The sequence below is a fragment of the Bactrocera oleae genome, chromosome 3 (genome assembly GCF_042242935.1).
Source record: "Bactrocera oleae isolate idBacOlea1 chromosome 3, idBacOlea1, whole genome shotgun sequence".
Lineage (NCBI taxonomy): Eukaryota > Metazoa > Arthropoda > Insecta > Diptera > Tephritidae > Bactrocera > Bactrocera oleae.
The window spans coordinates 11697328-11712337 of NC_091537.1; the positions used below are offsets into that span (position 1 = coordinate 11697328).

The following is a 15010-nucleotide window of genomic DNA, read 5'->3' on the forward strand; positions in this document are numbered from 1 at the left end:
TGTATATGGTAAAATGTCAATCATCTTTCTGATAAAAAAAATTTTAGTATGAAAAAATAAGTTGGGACTCCAATTCAAATTTTTCTTAGCGTTTTCTTAAACTAGAAGCCTAGTAAAAACATTTTCTGAAATCTTAATTTTCCAACTCAGTAAAATATCGTTAAAATTTTTTCTTTATTACAATTTGAAATATATGTAGCTTGTATATTTGTTTAATAATATACTAATAGTAATTTGAAAATATTTACTTGCACTTTTTTTTTGTTGTTTAGTAGTATGTATTTTGCTTTCTGAGTTATGTTCTTTGCTTGCTTAAATGTATTGGCGTATCACATTGCTCATTCTCTTCTTTCAATGTTCGCACTCACATACTCACACCCTCACACAGCATCTCCAACTCATTCAATATTGAGCGAGTGAACAACTAACTGATGCTTATTAAAGTACTATTTATGCATTATATATGTACATATGTTACTTAATACCTACAAATCGCCATTATTTTAATAAAAATTCTCTTTCGATTCTACATTCAATTACTTAACGTCGATTACTTGCGGTAAACGAACGAAAACACCTGACAGCTATAGTCGAACAATGGACTCTTTCGATATATCTAGCGATTCGGAGGAAGGATTACTTGATGAAATTCTCGTCGATGGCAATTACCACCAACAACGCTTACAACAGCTGCAACGCATGCAAAACTATCACCAACGACAGCATCATTCCTATCCGCAACACTATTACGACCAGTTCACAACATTATCGCACCAACGCCAATATCACACCCAAAATCATCACTTCAGTGAGAACAAACCACTGGACTTTGACGCAATTGAATCATCACCCCTACATTATTGTGAGAATACCACCACCCAATCCGATGACAATATCTATAGTACTCAAGAAAATCAAAAGTCAACACAACAGTCACGACAACAGCAAAGGTACATAGAGTCACCGTCTTCTCCGCCACCTCCAACACATTTGCCAACAATACGTTGTAGCTCCAGCAATAATTTGAATGCACCAACATTGGGTTCAAGTGTTGGTCGCTCATCGGGTAGTAGCACAAGTATTGCTTCAACAACCGCCGGTGCTGTTGCAGCCGCAACGCCAGCTGCAGCCTTTATTGTAGAAGAAGATAAGAGCATCGGCAAAAATGCAACAATACAGTCAGGTCAATTGGAGCTTGAAGCTGATGACAGTACATCAAACAATGACAGCCCGGCTAGCAGTGATTCATCGGCGCACCAAGTTGACGCAAATAGCCAAAGTCATGTGAACGATGATGCAAAAGCATCGACGTCAGCAGCGGCTGCCGCAACGAATGGTGTTACCGCCGGTGGTTCATTCAACCACCAACTAACGACTGATATGTGCAACTATAAGAATTCGAAGAGTCGCCGACTCGAATACTCACTCAAGTGTTTGAAATATGGACGCAGTAATCCTTCGCAAGATTCAGCTTTTGGATCGCTAACCGACAATGATCTCTCGGTTGGTTCGTCCAGTTTTCGCATAAGTAGTTTTCAGTCGATATCTTCGCCGATTGATGAGGGTGTAGAGGATATTATAATAGCAACAACAACAGGTGGAAAGGAAACTTGTTTAGAATTAGCCACTATACCGAGAAGTATGGTGTCGCAAGATTCAGCCATATCATCGCCTTGTCGTGAAACGTCGCCAAGTAACTTTTTAAACATAGACGATTGCATGTCCGGCTCATATTCGGGCGCATCCACTTCGTCCGGCTCTACAGGCAACATACGTCCACAACAATTTCCCGTCTCGCTTTCGCCTAAAATACTCGTCACTGCCACTACTAATTCTAGCAATTCGTCACTATCCTCGTCTAGCGCCGCACTACCACAAGCACAACAATTCGACCCACCCAAGATTCTAGTTAACGATCAAAACTCTATTTATACAACTTCACCATCGAAACGTATCGGTACAATTGAGGTATTCTCACAAAAATATCGCGTCAGTTCGTTTGAGGATATGTCACCAAATAAGCGCTCATCTGCGGATAAGCTCTTAAAGAATGTTAATCGCATGGCATTTCGTTCACTCGAAGAGGAGCGTCGCATTGATAGTGCTTTTATGCCGATTGCGGATCGCACAAACTCTGAAAATCGCGTCAATATGCAGCGAGATGAGAAATACAAGAAACTTACACATGCCTCGTTCCGCATCAGCAAGACGTCAAGTCAGGTAGTAGTCTTCGACAACACGCCCAATCAAATGACGAGCACGTCACCAATGAGCAATAAAAGCATCATAGCCAGTGTTGAGATGCAGCGTCCAGCTACGGCATCGGGTTCGGTTAGCACGCGTCAAACAATGTGGCGTGATAGTAAGTTTTATCGGAAAAATCGCATAGCTAAATCCAATGACTCGCTGTTGGAAACATCACCCAATCACTCGGCGCGTCTGTCACCGTCTTCGTTGCGCGACAATCACTACGACAGCAGTTCCTCTTACGGCAGTCGAAGCCAAAGTCGACAATCGTTAAACCGTGGTAGTTCCATTAATGAAATATCTGGACTGAATCAGGCATTCGGTGGTGGCGGCGCTGGTGGTGCTCAAGGTTTGGCAGTGACCACCAGCTTTTGTGGCAATGCTAGCGTAAGCGGTGCTGGGCGTCGTTACTGCAGTTCGAAGAGTGAAGATCTTGGTGATACAAATGATTATTTACGTGTTATGGATGCGCGAAAATCATATTCGGAGCGACATCTGGTCACACTAACGAAACTGAAACAAACAGCAATCAATAATACAATGAGCGGAAGTGAGCAATGCTGCTTCTCCGAGGACGAAATGAGCTTCTATGATGACAATAATGTTTACGGTTATATGTATTATAATGAAAAACAACAGCAACAACAACAACATCATCACACTCACCAACACGCGAAACAGCAGCAGCGACAGCAGCAACAATCTCAACAAGCGCAACAGCGCCGTACACACTACAATTCACACCCGACAGCAAAACAAGCAAAACCACAACAACAAATGCAACACAATCACCAACAACAGCAGAAATATCAGCAGCAACAACAACAGTCTAAACGTGCGAACCCAAATCAACTTAGCTGGAGCAGTTGCTCCATAAATCGCCTCCGCACAACCAATATAAAGACCACCTCCTTGGCTACACTATCCTGCCATCAAAATTTTACCTCCACCGCTACAGCACAATCCCCCTCGTCCAACGCTTCCAACACTACTGCTGTCGGCACGATAGATGCATTGCCACATGTCTCACGCAGCGCTATTTTCAAGTCGGTTGATGACTTTGTCAACTTTACAGATAAGAGCTGCAGCAACGATGGTGCTACTGGCAGTGGCGGCAGCGGCAGTAGCAACGGCACAGCCACCGACGACAACAGTTCCCCCGACGATTCGCCAACACACCAGACGCTGAGCGGCGCCGAACTCTCAAAGATTTTCGCAATGCACGACGCACAAAGCAGCCAGTGCAGTGAGGAGAAGACCCCGCTGCTAGACAGCGTTGAGATGTCGCCAATCAGTCCAACTGAGGCGGAGGATTCGACCAACGGCGAAAAAATGTGATATACTAAATTTCAGTAAATACACACACACACACTCCAAACAAATAAATCACGAATAACTAAAAATAAATAAAATATATAATATAAAAGTAAACTCAAGCGAAATTTGCTTAGAAAACGGTAACGGTAACGGTGCTTTGCGCGCAATAACAAAGTGCATGCATGAAAGTTGCAAGGATTGTCGACTTTTTTTAAAAATATATTGAAGTTAAGCAATGTTTCTCTTTCATGATAAAAAAATTATTTATTTTATTACACACATTTAATTAAATAAATATTTAAATAATATTTCCTTGCGATACTGTACACACCTTTACAAATTTATGTACGATTTAAATATACTCCAAGCAAGAAAAGCTAGACATATTTGTATAATGAAAGCAACAAATTTTATTTAAAAATATAACGGCATAAGAAATATACATATATATATTGCAAATCTCATTCAACTATCTGCATTACAACAGCAACTACCATCCTTATGATAATTTTAAGAATTAAATGAAAGCGTTACACTAAATATATTTATATAGTTATACGAGTATATATATGAATTTAAGTAAGTCATATTTCGTATGCTAAGACGTTACACAATTTTAAAACAAATAAAAACTTAAATAAATAATAGCAAATGATTTAAAAAATCTTAAAAAAATATAATTATACCGCATATACAATATGACGTAATGTTTAGGGAAAACGTTATTTGCTTGAAAATTCTGACAAACCTAATTTCTTAAGGTAGAGAAAAATAATATATACACCTATACATATGTACAAATGTATGTATATACGAATATGCGAACTTTTAACTAAATGAAAATATTAACTTTGCCGTAATAGCAAAACTTTTTGTGTCATTTTGACATCACCGAAATTACTAGCAACGTTAAAAATTCCCAAAAAATATATGAAAAAAAAACGCATAGATAATATTTGTTGTACTAGTTGAAGTTAGTGAACATTTGACTCATATACTAAACAGCAAACGCATTGAGCTTTCAAAAAAAAAAATAAATAAATAAATTTAAATTTAAATTTAAATGCATTGTGAATTCTTTCTCAATTTCTCAGCATTTTTTCGGAAAGGTTTAGATGACGCCGCAATTAGTGTTGAATTTAGTTCTTTTACAAATAAGGTAAATGGTGTAATTATAGACGCACTTAGTGGTAGATACAGACTTCGTAAAATCTCAACTTAATGGTAGTAAATTAGCTTTAAAATGCATATATGTACTTATATGTATGCATATGCTCTCAGCACATTTAACTGAAAATAATAAAAGGAAAAACGTAAAAAAGGCCTCAAAAAGTTTTATTTCAAGTTGCATTACTAAAAAGTGACGTACTTGAAGCGTTGCATTATAGCGTAGGTCATAGTTGAAGGAAGAGAAAAACGAAAGTTAGTACGCTGTTCTCGTATATGCATATGTATTTATTATACGACAGAACAAATGAGCATTTTATATATTATTTTAGTGATTAAATTTAAAAATATAATAAAAAATAAAAATAAAAAAATAAAAATAGAAATAGAAAAAAAATAAATTAATAATAAAAATAAAATTAAAAATTAACTAAAAATTATTAGCACTTAATGCTTAATTTTTTTTTTTGTTATGTAAGTAAATATTTTGCAATAGAAATATATAATATTTTGGAGTTCAACAAAAACTATATTGAAAAATAGCAAAAATCCAAAAATATTGCAAATAAAAAACGTTTAGAGCGCAACAAAAAAGCGAAAATTAATAAACACATAGTTATTCAACAAAATTACTCAACAAAATGAACTTGTTACCTTAACGATGTAAGCAATCGAACAGTAACATAAACGATATCACTAACTAATAAAAAAAAAACAATATTCAATGTTAATAACAAGAATCTGCATGCGAAAAAATTTCACAATATACATACTTAACCAAACTAACAGTTCATAATAGGAATGCACCTTACAAAACTGAATGAAAACTAAGTTCTCAAGCAAAGAACATAAAATAAAAATGCGATTCCACATTACTTGTTTGCGCTTATAAAACTGTTATGATAGTAACGTCATAATTATCACACAATTTCATGTACATAATTTTTGCTCGATTTACAATTCCAATTTTAAATCAATTAAAACCATAATAATTAATGTTGCAGAATATGTAAATTATATACGAGTACAATACATACGAGTATTAATATGTATAGTTGACATGCATACCTTTGGCACATGATCACACCCGTTAGTGTATTGATTAGCTTTAGAACATACATACATATACATACATATATATTTTCTCGAAACGAAAGTTATTCAATTAGGTCCGCGTAAATCGGTGATATTGTTAAGTATGTAATTTTATTTTTATTTTCCACTGAACTACGTATATAAATAAAACCAAAAATAAAGTAAATAAGACTTAAATAATAAATTGTTGTTTATTGTTGTAACAACATTTCACTGATAAGCTAATTGGTAAGTATAATTATGAGTTTTTATGGCTAGAGTTGTGGGCACTTAATCTACATGCCACTTTTTGTTGGTTGCTCTTTTAATTAACAGATTTAAGATTAATAAACGAGTACTCTTCGTTACTTCCGCTATGCCATAACTATTATAAGCGTTCATTTAACTTTTTAAGTGATGTCAGGATTAAGAACTCAGCTCATTCGTAAGAAATATGGCGCTGAGAACAGTCAAAGCTGTGCCATCTTTACTGCAAAAGCAAAGGTTTTGTTCTTTAAACAATTTATACACAAAATTATCAATAACTTTTTGCAGCAGATATTTCTTGCAAAATACATTTGGCAATTCTCGACACAAACAAACATCTTCAAATACAACTTACACTTCAACACCGAATGCACGCACAGCCAGCAAAAATAAGGAATTACAAGAATTTAACGACAGCACACAAAAAGAAATTGATCATCACGCGCGTTTATCAGCGACTTGGTGGGATTTAAATGGTCCGTTACATGGTTTACACAAGCTGAACGAAATAAGGTGCGCAAATACGTACATATATGTATAATGGATGAGTATTTTATAAAAAGATTAAATAATATTTTGCATTTCACTATGTACGTACAAATGTATGTATACACAGAGTTCCTTTCGTAAGCCATGGTTTGATGGCGCAAAGTACCGTCGACATGTGTTTGAGCAATACAGTTGAGGTACTTCAAGGTAAAAATATATTGGAAGTAGGTTGTGGTGGCGGCATATTAACGGAAGCGTTGGCACGTCTAAATGCTAATGTAACTGGCGTTGACTTGGGCGCAGACGTAATAATGACGGCTGAGAAACATTTAAAGGAAAATAGTCCCGAACTAGTCGAGCGTATAACTTATAAAACCGAGTCAATAGCGGAACATGCAAATAAATATACAAATCATTATGATGCAATTGTCTGCTCAGAAGTGTTGGAACATATTGACGAGAAAGAAATTTTCTTAAAAGATTGCGTTAGGGCTATAAAGGTATACTTTTAAATAGTAGTGTTTTATTTTAAGTATATAAACTACTTTAAAATCAATTATTTCGCGTATTTATTTACGAAACATCAGCCAGGCGGTTCAATATTTATAACGACCTTGAACAAAACGGTTCTACAATGGTTCATAGGAATTATTCTCGGAGAATATATATTTGGGGTTGCACCAAAAAACACACATCACTGGAGTAAACTGATAGCACCACAAGATGTGAAACGCATTCTAACTGCATGTAAGCATAATATTACTTACTAATACATACCAACCTTTTTTAATACATCCATGCGTTATAGTAAATTGTCAGACGGTATCGCTGTATGGCTGCACTTACGATATTTTCTATAAGCGTTGGCGGTGGACTGATACTACCAAACTGTGCTATGCTCTCCACGCTGTTAAAGCTGTATAAATAATTTCGTATAAATTTATTTAATCTTTTTACAAAACCATAAACTATTTATTTCTAATACTCAATGTTATATTTACATAATAAACACAAACGAAACGTTTTGAAGCATTGTGGAAGCAATCAGGAAGCGTTTTTTTCACTTTGGCCATACTATTTGTTAAAACGTTGTAAAAAGCTTTATTTTTCGTAATTTTGTTGGATTTGAATTATTATTTGAGCGTGGAGTTCTACCACAACCGGAAATAATAACAAACAAACACAGGCAACACAATATATTTCAAAAAAACAAATTATCTGCAGTATATTTACATATATTCATATATCAACAGATAAATTAATTTTGTAATTTAATTAAAAATAATAAATAAAACAAGATAGAAATGAAACTGGTTCTATAAATATATTCCAGATATATAATTTAAAGGGCCATAGGAACCCAACGGTTTTACATATTCGCATTTGTGCTGCAAAAATAACCAGCTGGCAGCACGATTTGCTGTCATTTCCATATGATCTCTATTTATTTATTTAAAACTATATTAAGTGTATTAAATATAAAACTTGAATTTGATTGGTTTGAGGTGTAATATTTAAGTTTATTTTAAATAAGTGTCAATAAGAAGTCAAAATGTTGTCCCCTTTATTAAAAATTCAAAGGTTTAAAACAAAAACCATCATACTTCGAAAAACTAATTAAATTTTTACAGGCATTTATTGGTTGGTACTCATTATCCCCGATATGCACAAATAGCTGCCAATAAGATTAACAATTCGATAGCTAATGGCCAAACGCAGAGAACGCACACACATACCGCTAGTACACAAAAAGAAATTGATCATCATGCCAAATTATCAGCAAACTGGTGGAATTTAAATGGACCGATGCAAAGTTTGCATAAACTAAACGAACTTAGGTAACCAATTGTATTTTTGATTGAATTACATTCTTAACATTAACTTAAATTTTGAATTTAGAGTGCCTTTTATACGAGACGGTATCACAGCGCGCGGTAACGTAGATCCAAAGTTAATAAATACAACCAAAGTCTTACAGGATAAGACTATATTGGAAGTAGGTTGTGGGGGCGGTATATTAACTGAGGCATTAGCACGCCTTAGTGCAAAAGTAACGGGTGTTGACTTGGGCGAAGACGTAATAAGAACTGCAAGAGAACATTTGGAGGAACATAGTACAGATTTGAAACATAATATAACTTACAAAATTGAGCCAATTGAGGTACATGCGAAAACCAATTTAAACCACTACGATGCTGTTGTCTGCTCAGAAGTGTTGGAACATATTGACGATAAAGCCGGGTTTTTAACACATTGTGTTCAAACACTGAAGGTACGAAGAGTATTATATACAAAAATTCTATATATTTGGTATATTTTCAGCCAGGAGGATCAATATTCATTACTACCATGAACAAAACTATTCCACTATGGATAGGAGGAATTTTTCTTGCTGAAAATGTATTTGGTATCGCACCGAAAAATACTCATCACTGGGAAAAATTAGCATCACCACTAGATGTGCAACGTATTCTATCTGCATGTAAGTTTTTTCTTCAATTGAAAACTCACATTTATTTTAATTGCCAGTTTTTTGCACCCGTTGATTTCAGTGGATTGTCAAACTGTATTGATAAATGGCTTCACATACGATGTTTGTCGTAGACGCTGGCGGTGGATTAATTCTAACTTAATGTGCTATGCACTACAAGCTATTAAGGTTGCATAAATTAGTGGTCAATTTTTATTATTAGTGTTATTTCTATGATGCCTCAAACACAAAGTTAAAAAAATAATAAAATTAATATACTGTTAAAAAATTTATGACTTCCTAAATTTCAAATGTGATTACTTTTCGTAATGATAGTAGGTGTCAACTAGAAAAATAATATTTATAACGTTTTTTAATGTTTAGAGTTTTTTTTTTATTCATGTTACGAATTTTTACATGTGTATGGTATATAAATTTACATATGTTTAAATTGTTTTCAATTTATTGTTATCTTAAACATCGTCCTCTTGCGGCTTATGAAACCTCGCCTTTTTACCTTGCCATGTTGTTTTCTCAACGTGGTTGCGCTTTGCTTTGAATTGAGCTTTTGTTTGGAATTTCTTTTGCATTGTCACTTGCTGTGCATTATAAAAGGAGGTCATATCCTTGTCAGACACCTCAGTGGGTTGCTCATGCCGTGTATTGGCCACCCGCTCCGCTTGTTCTAACTCTAAAAGACGTTCAATTTCCGGATTCATGCCTCGAAAACTAAGTCGCCCCTCAATAAGATTTTCGCAGTGCACAAAACTCGGCTCCATAATATAGTTTGAATTGCTATTCAACATTTTTTGCGTAATTTCTTGAGAATACATTTCGCGGCCTTCTGCTTCTTCGATCTCTTTATCCACTTTCGCTTTAGTACGTTGCATGAACTTCATCTCTAAGATACCTTTTGAAAGGCGTGGACGTACTTTTTTTGCAGACATTATGATTTAAGTAGTAATTGGAAAATATATAAATTAATACAACGTTCTTTGAAGCACGCTGACGAAAATCACGAGAAAAACACAAAATTGATGAAATATGGGAAGAAGGTTCAACTCAATTGATAAGCTGTATTTCCCGATAGATGTCCGTTTGTTGCTAAAGATGATGCCATGCGTATATTTATAATTATTAAAACCATTGTATCGGCTGTAAGAAAATAAAATATTATTTTGTTTTTGTATTGGGTTTCTGCAACGCAATCATAAAAAAACTTAAAATACTTCATGGAATATCAAAGCCGATGTGACCTACATAAACCATATATATAAATTAAGCTATTGTGATCTTAAGAGAACTTCAATGACATTGCCAAGAAGAAGAAGACGAAATGGCGGCAGTGTTGAAAGTTTAGTTATTATATTTATCATAAATATTCGCGCTATATTAAAGTATTTCGTTAAAAGATATTTAACATAGAAGAAATTAATTATTATAAAGCTCTACTATACTTTGCAAGGAGTGAAACTTTAGTATACGAATTCGCTACGTAGATGTGAACATTGTAAAAGATACCATGATGAGCAAACGAATGGTGGTGAACGATTCCGCGCCCACCCCAACAAGGCAAGAACAACAACAGCGAGCGGTCGGTTCTCTAGTGGCACTTACACAAAAATTCGTCCAGTTGATGAAATGGAACAATGGACGGATAGATCTCAAAGAGGTAATTTCGTAGAAGTGCGCCTTGGAAATTCACGTTTGTTTTTTTAGAAATGTGGTAGTGATACCGCCCAAACTATTTGGCGCTTTCGCAATAATTTCTATACGATTCAAGTTTGGAGTTGTTTTAGTTCAAGTTTAGAAAAAAATATATTTTGGATACTAGCTCATTGGATATAAAATTGCTCGACGGTAATGTAGTTAATTCTATGAGCATATATAGTATAAAGTATATGTTCACATTGATGTGTGATATATATGTACATATATAGATTGATTATTTCTAGGCAACTGAACTGTTGGATGTCCAGAAGCGCCGAATATACGATATAACAAATGTTTTAGAGGGGGTTGGATTAATTGAAAAGACAAGACACAGCAGCACAGTACGATGGCGGTAATACTTTTCAAATTATTGGATTACTTTTTTACTTTGACTTTCTGTATGTATAAATTTTGCAGTGGCGCACTAAATACTAGTACGGGGCACCAAAGTTTAAGAGCAGCGCATGCGCGAGCCAAGCATTTAAAAGCGCTTGAAGCCGATGTAGATCTCCAATTAGAATACGCTCGACGTAATTTAAAATACATTAAACAAGATGAAGTAAACAAATCTTACGCATATGTAACTCGTGATGACTTGATTTCGATATATGGCCAAAATGTTGTATTGGTAATACCTAATCATGACGATGAAGTGAAAATAGAACCTTCACATGTAAGAATACATATGTTTATAAGAACTTTTATACGATCTAAAAATATGTATATATATTTTATTGCAGAACTCGTTATACGTATCGCTGGATAATGGAGGGAAAGTAGATGTACGCCTAGTTACACAACAAGGCACCTGTGTAGCACCTAAACTGGAAACTTCTCCGCTAATTACCCGCTTAGAAACACCATCACCATCTTCATCTAATTGTTCAGAATCAAGTACTTCAAATAAACCAACTCTAGTCACTAATGAGCATACGTACTTTTGTAATCCCGAACATAAGAAAGAACAAGATGAATTAGAAAATCAACTTGCTGCTCGAATAATTTTTAAAAATTCTTTAGCACAACACTCATTGCGCAGATTTTTTCCAGATGATCCCAATTTAGGTAAATATTTTCGTTTACTCATAATTCTACAATAATTTTTGTATTAATTTCAGAAAATGCTCCACTAATTCAGTTAAATCCCCCCCATGAAGATTACAATTTTGTGTTAACGAAAGACGAGGGTGTATGTGAACTTTTTGATATACAGTGCAATACATATTGAGATTACGCCTTAAATTCCTTCTAAAATCTTTTGATCTTTAATTAGTTCTTGTATGATAAATATGTAGACATATGAAAAACCCTATCTGTTGCAAAATAGGTTATCGTGGGTTGTATAGTATAATTTATGTAAAATAAAGGTCAGCACGTAAAACTGCAAATAGACAAGATGTAAAAGCAAAAAATAAATTTGCAATTTTAGTTAATATCGATGTAATTAATAAATTAGCGAAAATTATATTGTATACACTTAATTAAGAAAATTAAAGACTTCCACAAAATTTTAATAAAAATTTAATTTGATATACACTTTTGAAACTATAATCTTTAAAGCCAAATCACTTCAAACCTGATCCGTAAAAATTATGAAACTAAAACAACATCTGTATAATAACTTCGATTTTTTAGTAACCATAGAAAGCAAATCAGATATTTTTTGATCGAATAAGTTTTAACAAAATGAAAAGTAAAACATATAAATATAAAATATATGCTTAAAATATTTATTTTCAAAATTATGAGCAATAACTATCTTACAATGAAATTCTATGAGCTATGAACTTGTTTCAAGCGATTACTTCCTTTTCGCCTTTTTCCAATTTTTCTTGCCACCAGCGCCACCTTGAGGTTTCATACGCTTCCGAGCTCCAGAAAAATGTTCGGAATCATCATAATCATCTCCCGCTTTCTTAAATTTTCCCTTTTTGCCACCCTTATTATCCTCCAAGTCTTTAAGCTCTAACTTCGCGGTGCGTTGCGCTTCACTCACTCTTTCTTGTAGCGCCATAACTTCATCCTCTTCGCAAGGGTATAATGGTAACTGTTTGCCAAGTAGATGTTCAATTCGTTGGTACAATTCCACGTCGTATTGTGTAACAAAAGTAACGGCTTTGCCAGAACGACCAGCTCGAGCCGTACGACCAACACGGTGAATATAATCTTTACTATGCGTTGGTATGTCAAAGTTTAATACTACATCAACGTGCGGTATATCCAGACCACGCGATGCTACATCTGTAGAAATAAGTATTGAGCGATTTTTCGCTTTAAACTTATTTAATGCAGCTAAACGTTTATTCTGAGACATTTGACCGTGTAGAGGTATGGCTGCCAAACCTAAGGCACGCAGCATTAATGCTGTGCGGACAGTATTTGCACAGGTACTACAAAATATCATAAAACTATTTCCAGCCAGTTCATTGATTATGTGTACCAAATAAACATCTTTGTATTTAACAGGAATAAATACGTAGTATTGTTGAAGTTGCTCAACTGTTTGATACTTGTTAGAAACTTCCACCTTTACTGGATCCTTTAACGAAGCACGTTGCAATTTCTTTACTTTTTTTGTCATAGTTGCACTGAATAAAAAAGTGCGACGTTCGCGGGGTAAGACTTTCAATATTTTATCCAGTTCCACCTCAAAATCCATATTTAAAATTCGATCTGCTTCATCCATAACCAAATACTTAATAGCTTTCAGATTGAATCCCTTCATGTTTTCAAGGTGATCAACTAAACGGCCGGGAGTAGCAATGATTATGTGGGGTTTCTTAGCAAGCTGTAGCGCTTGAGAAACCATATCCATACCGCCAACAACAACGCAACATTTCACGCCTATCGAACTGCCTGAAAGATAACTTTTATTCAGTACATCTCACACAACATATTAAATATACAAAAAATAAGCTAATACTCAGAGGTAGTGACGAAACTAAAATAAATGATTTCACATAACAAAATCAAAATAAATTTTTACATCATTGCAAGCTTAAATAAAAATACTGCAGGATAGCGGGGAAAGAAAATTATCCATACAGTCAAGCAAACTTTGCATTTTTTAAACTCACCTAGTGCTTCAAACTGTTCCGATATCTGAAAAGCCAATTCACGTGTGGGTGTTAGAACCAATGCGAAATATCTCTGGGGGTTCTCCAGCAAAGCGTGCAATATTGGTAAAGCAAAAGCACCTGTCTTGCCGGAACCTGTTTCGGCCAAACCGATAATGTCTTTTCCTTGCAATGCTACTGGTATAGCCTCCTTTTGTATCTTAGATGGAGCTTTCCATTTCAATTCTTCACATGCCTGGCATAACGCATCCGTTAAACCCTATTAAAAACCATAATCAATACTATTTAATGTATAAAAATATTATTGATTACTTACGAGGTCTTTCCATGTGACAGAACTTTCGACGTTCGCTGCTATATCATTTCCTATACTCCCAGTGTCCTCCGCATCTTCATCGTTTTCTTCATCCACGGAATTTTCCTCGCCGATTTCCTGCCCTTCATCACTTGCATTTGAAGAATTTTCGTCCTCTTCTGAAGTACCCATTTGTTTATTTTTTATTAATAAAATAAGTGATTGGCGCAGTAATTTCAAAATTTACCAGAGATGAATTATTTTAGCAAATACACGCTGCGCCAGCTAAATTAAAAGTGAACGAAATACCATGCTGCTAAACGTAACCTCAATCTACGTTAGGGATGTAATTGAATGTACTAAATCATTTTACAACCTAATCGTACGTCTAGGCATGCGAGAAATCGACCTCGGTTAATCAATATAGTTTCATCTCACTTTAACATAACGTCATAACCACACAGAAGTAAATTATAGCAACAACAACAAAAATAAAATGTTTAGGATGAAAGTAAAACATTAGAATCATGATTCAATTATATAAGGTTGTGTCAATAGCCCAAAAACAACAACTCGTAATAAGTGTTTGAATTCATAGTGTCAGTATCAGCCGTTTTGCTTTGTTTTCATGATTCAAAAATAGTTTAATTATTTGTTCAAATATTTCAAACGATGAGAATGCGATATTTGATGATAACTGAATACGAATAAATCATAAATCACACAAAATCATCAAAATCAGTGTGTGAATGATAATATCATGACAACATTAATTAATATCAGCACAACCTTATATAATTTAATCGTGATTAGAATATAATCATAAACAATATGTAGTATCAAAATGAAATTATCTTTTCTATTTAACTCTTTATTCATTCTCAATTTCTCAGT

At 34.5% G+C, this 15010-nt stretch overlaps 6 protein-coding genes across 11 annotated transcripts in view; 4 read left to right on the top strand and 2 right to left on the bottom strand.

The window, feature by feature from the left end:
• Nucleotides 1–6010, top strand: part of Slob (Slowpoke binding protein) — a 70731-nt gene extending 64721 nt beyond the window's left edge. For all 5 annotated transcript variants that reach the window (XM_036366438.2, XM_036366439.2, XM_070107490.1 and 2 more), the window contains one exon: nucleotides 585–6010. In XM_036366438.2, the coding sequence (XP_036222331.2) occupies nucleotides 585–3585 (3001 nt within the window). In that variant the 3' untranslated portion in view covers nucleotides 3586–6010. The remainder of the gene's footprint in view (nucleotides 1–584) is intronic.
• Nucleotides 6011–6173: 163 nt separating this feature from the next.
• LOC138856396 (ubiquinone biosynthesis O-methyltransferase-like) lies at nucleotides 6174–7605 on the top strand. Of its 2 annotated transcripts, none has more exons than XM_070107495.1 (5): nucleotides 6174–6309; nucleotides 6361–6585; nucleotides 6689–7061; nucleotides 7149–7308; nucleotides 7370–7605. In XM_070107495.1, the coding sequence occupies exons 1-5, from the start codon at nucleotides 6260–6262 to the stop codon at nucleotides 7483–7485; spliced, it is 924 nt and encodes a 307-aa protein (XP_069963596.1). In that variant the 5' UTR covers nucleotides 6174–6259; the 3' UTR covers nucleotides 7486–7605. The 2 variants fall into 2 exon arrangements, with proteins under 2 accessions (XP_069963596.1, XP_069963597.1); XM_070107496.1 differs by having other exon boundaries at nucleotides 6364–6585.
• A 397-nt stretch (nucleotides 7606–8002) lies between these two features.
• On the top strand, nucleotides 8003–9320 carry LOC106615267 (ubiquinone biosynthesis protein COQ3, mitochondrial). Its single transcript, XM_014231408.3, has 5 exons — nucleotides 8003–8142; nucleotides 8193–8399; nucleotides 8461–8833; nucleotides 8884–9043; nucleotides 9114–9320. Exons 1-5 carry the CDS (start codon nucleotides 8114–8116, stop codon nucleotides 9227–9229), a joined length of 885 nt encoding a protein of 294 aa, XP_014086883.1. The 5' UTR covers nucleotides 8003–8113; the 3' UTR covers nucleotides 9230–9320.
• An 80-nt stretch (nucleotides 9321–9400) lies between these two features.
• On the bottom strand, nucleotides 9401–10148 carry Mpp6 (M-phase phosphoprotein 6). Its single transcript, XM_014231420.3, has one exon. It carries the CDS (start codon nucleotides 9976–9978, stop codon nucleotides 9505–9507), a length of 474 nt encoding a protein of 157 aa, XP_014086895.1. The 5' UTR covers nucleotides 9979–10148; the 3' UTR covers nucleotides 9401–9504.
• A 201-nt stretch (nucleotides 10149–10349) lies between these two features.
• Nucleotides 10350–12295, top strand: E2f2 (E2F transcription factor 2). The gene is made up of 5 exons (XM_014231496.3): nucleotides 10350–10703; nucleotides 10987–11096; nucleotides 11162–11417; nucleotides 11485–11809; nucleotides 11863–12295. Exons 1-5 carry the CDS (start codon nucleotides 10554–10556, stop codon nucleotides 11970–11972), a joined length of 951 nt encoding a protein of 316 aa, XP_014086971.1. The 5' UTR covers nucleotides 10350–10553; the 3' UTR covers nucleotides 11973–12295.
• Nucleotides 12296–12453: 158 nt separating this feature from the next.
• pths (probable ATP-dependent RNA helicase DDX47) lies at nucleotides 12454–14421 on the bottom strand. The gene is made up of 3 exons (XM_014231495.3): nucleotides 14138–14421; nucleotides 13822–14080; nucleotides 12454–13600 (listed from the first exon to the last, which is right to left on the bottom strand). The coding sequence occupies exons 1-3, from the start codon at nucleotides 14306–14308 to the stop codon at nucleotides 12546–12548; spliced, it is 1485 nt and encodes a 494-aa protein (XP_014086970.1). The 5' UTR covers nucleotides 14309–14421; the 3' UTR covers nucleotides 12454–12545.
• Nucleotides 14422–15010: the final 589 nt, after the last annotated feature.

Excerpts from the sequence above, each read along its gene's own strand:
- LOC106615267 (XM_014231408.3), top strand. The coding sequence starts at position 8,114 with ATGTTGTCCCCTTTATTAAAAATTCAAAG. Across the intron at positions 8,834-8,883 it reads ATTGTGTTCAAACACTGAAG|CCAGGAGGATCAATATTCAT; the intron begins GTACGAAGAGTA and ends GTATATTTTCAG. Across the intron at positions 9,044-9,113 it reads GCAACGTATTCTATCTGCAT|TGGATTGTCAAACTGTATTG; the intron begins GTAAGTTTTTTC and ends CGTTGATTTCAG.
- E2f2 (XM_014231496.3), top strand. The coding sequence starts at position 10,554 with ATGATGAGCAAACGAATGGTGGTGAACGATTCCGCGCCCACCCCAACA. Across the intron at positions 10,704-10,986 it reads GACGGATAGATCTCAAAGAG|GCAACTGAACTGTTGGATGT; the intron begins GTAATTTCGTAG and ends GATTATTTCTAG. Across the intron at positions 11,418-11,484 it reads TGAAAATAGAACCTTCACAT|AACTCGTTATACGTATCGCT; the intron begins GTAAGAATACAT and ends ATTTTATTGCAG.
- pths (XM_014231495.3), bottom strand. The coding sequence starts at position 14,308 with ATGGGTACTTCAGAAGAGGACGAAAATTCTTCAAATGCAAGTGATGAA. Across the intron at positions 14,081-14,137 it reads CTGTCACATGGAAAGACCTC|GGTTTAACGGATGCGTTATG; the intron begins GTAAGTAATCAA and ends GGTTTTTAATAG. Across the intron at positions 13,601-13,821 it reads GGAACAGTTTGAAGCACTAG|GCAGTTCGATAGGCGTGAAA; the intron begins GTGAGTTTAAAA and ends GTTATCTTTCAG.
- Mpp6 (XM_014231420.3), bottom strand. The coding sequence starts at position 9,978 with ATGTCTGCAAAAAAAGTACGTCCACGCCTTTCAAAAGGTATCTTAGAG.
- LOC138856396 (XM_070107495.1), top strand. The coding sequence starts at position 6,260 with ATGGCGCTGAGAACAGTCAAAGCTGTGCCATCTTTACTGCAAAAGCAA. Across the intron at positions 6,586-6,688 it reads CACAAGCTGAACGAAATAAG|AGTTCCTTTCGTAAGCCATG; the intron begins GTGCGCAAATAC and ends ATGTATACACAG. Across the intron at positions 7,309-7,369 it reads GAAACGCATTCTAACTGCAT|TAAATTGTCAGACGGTATCG; the intron begins GTAAGCATAATA and ends CATGCGTTATAG.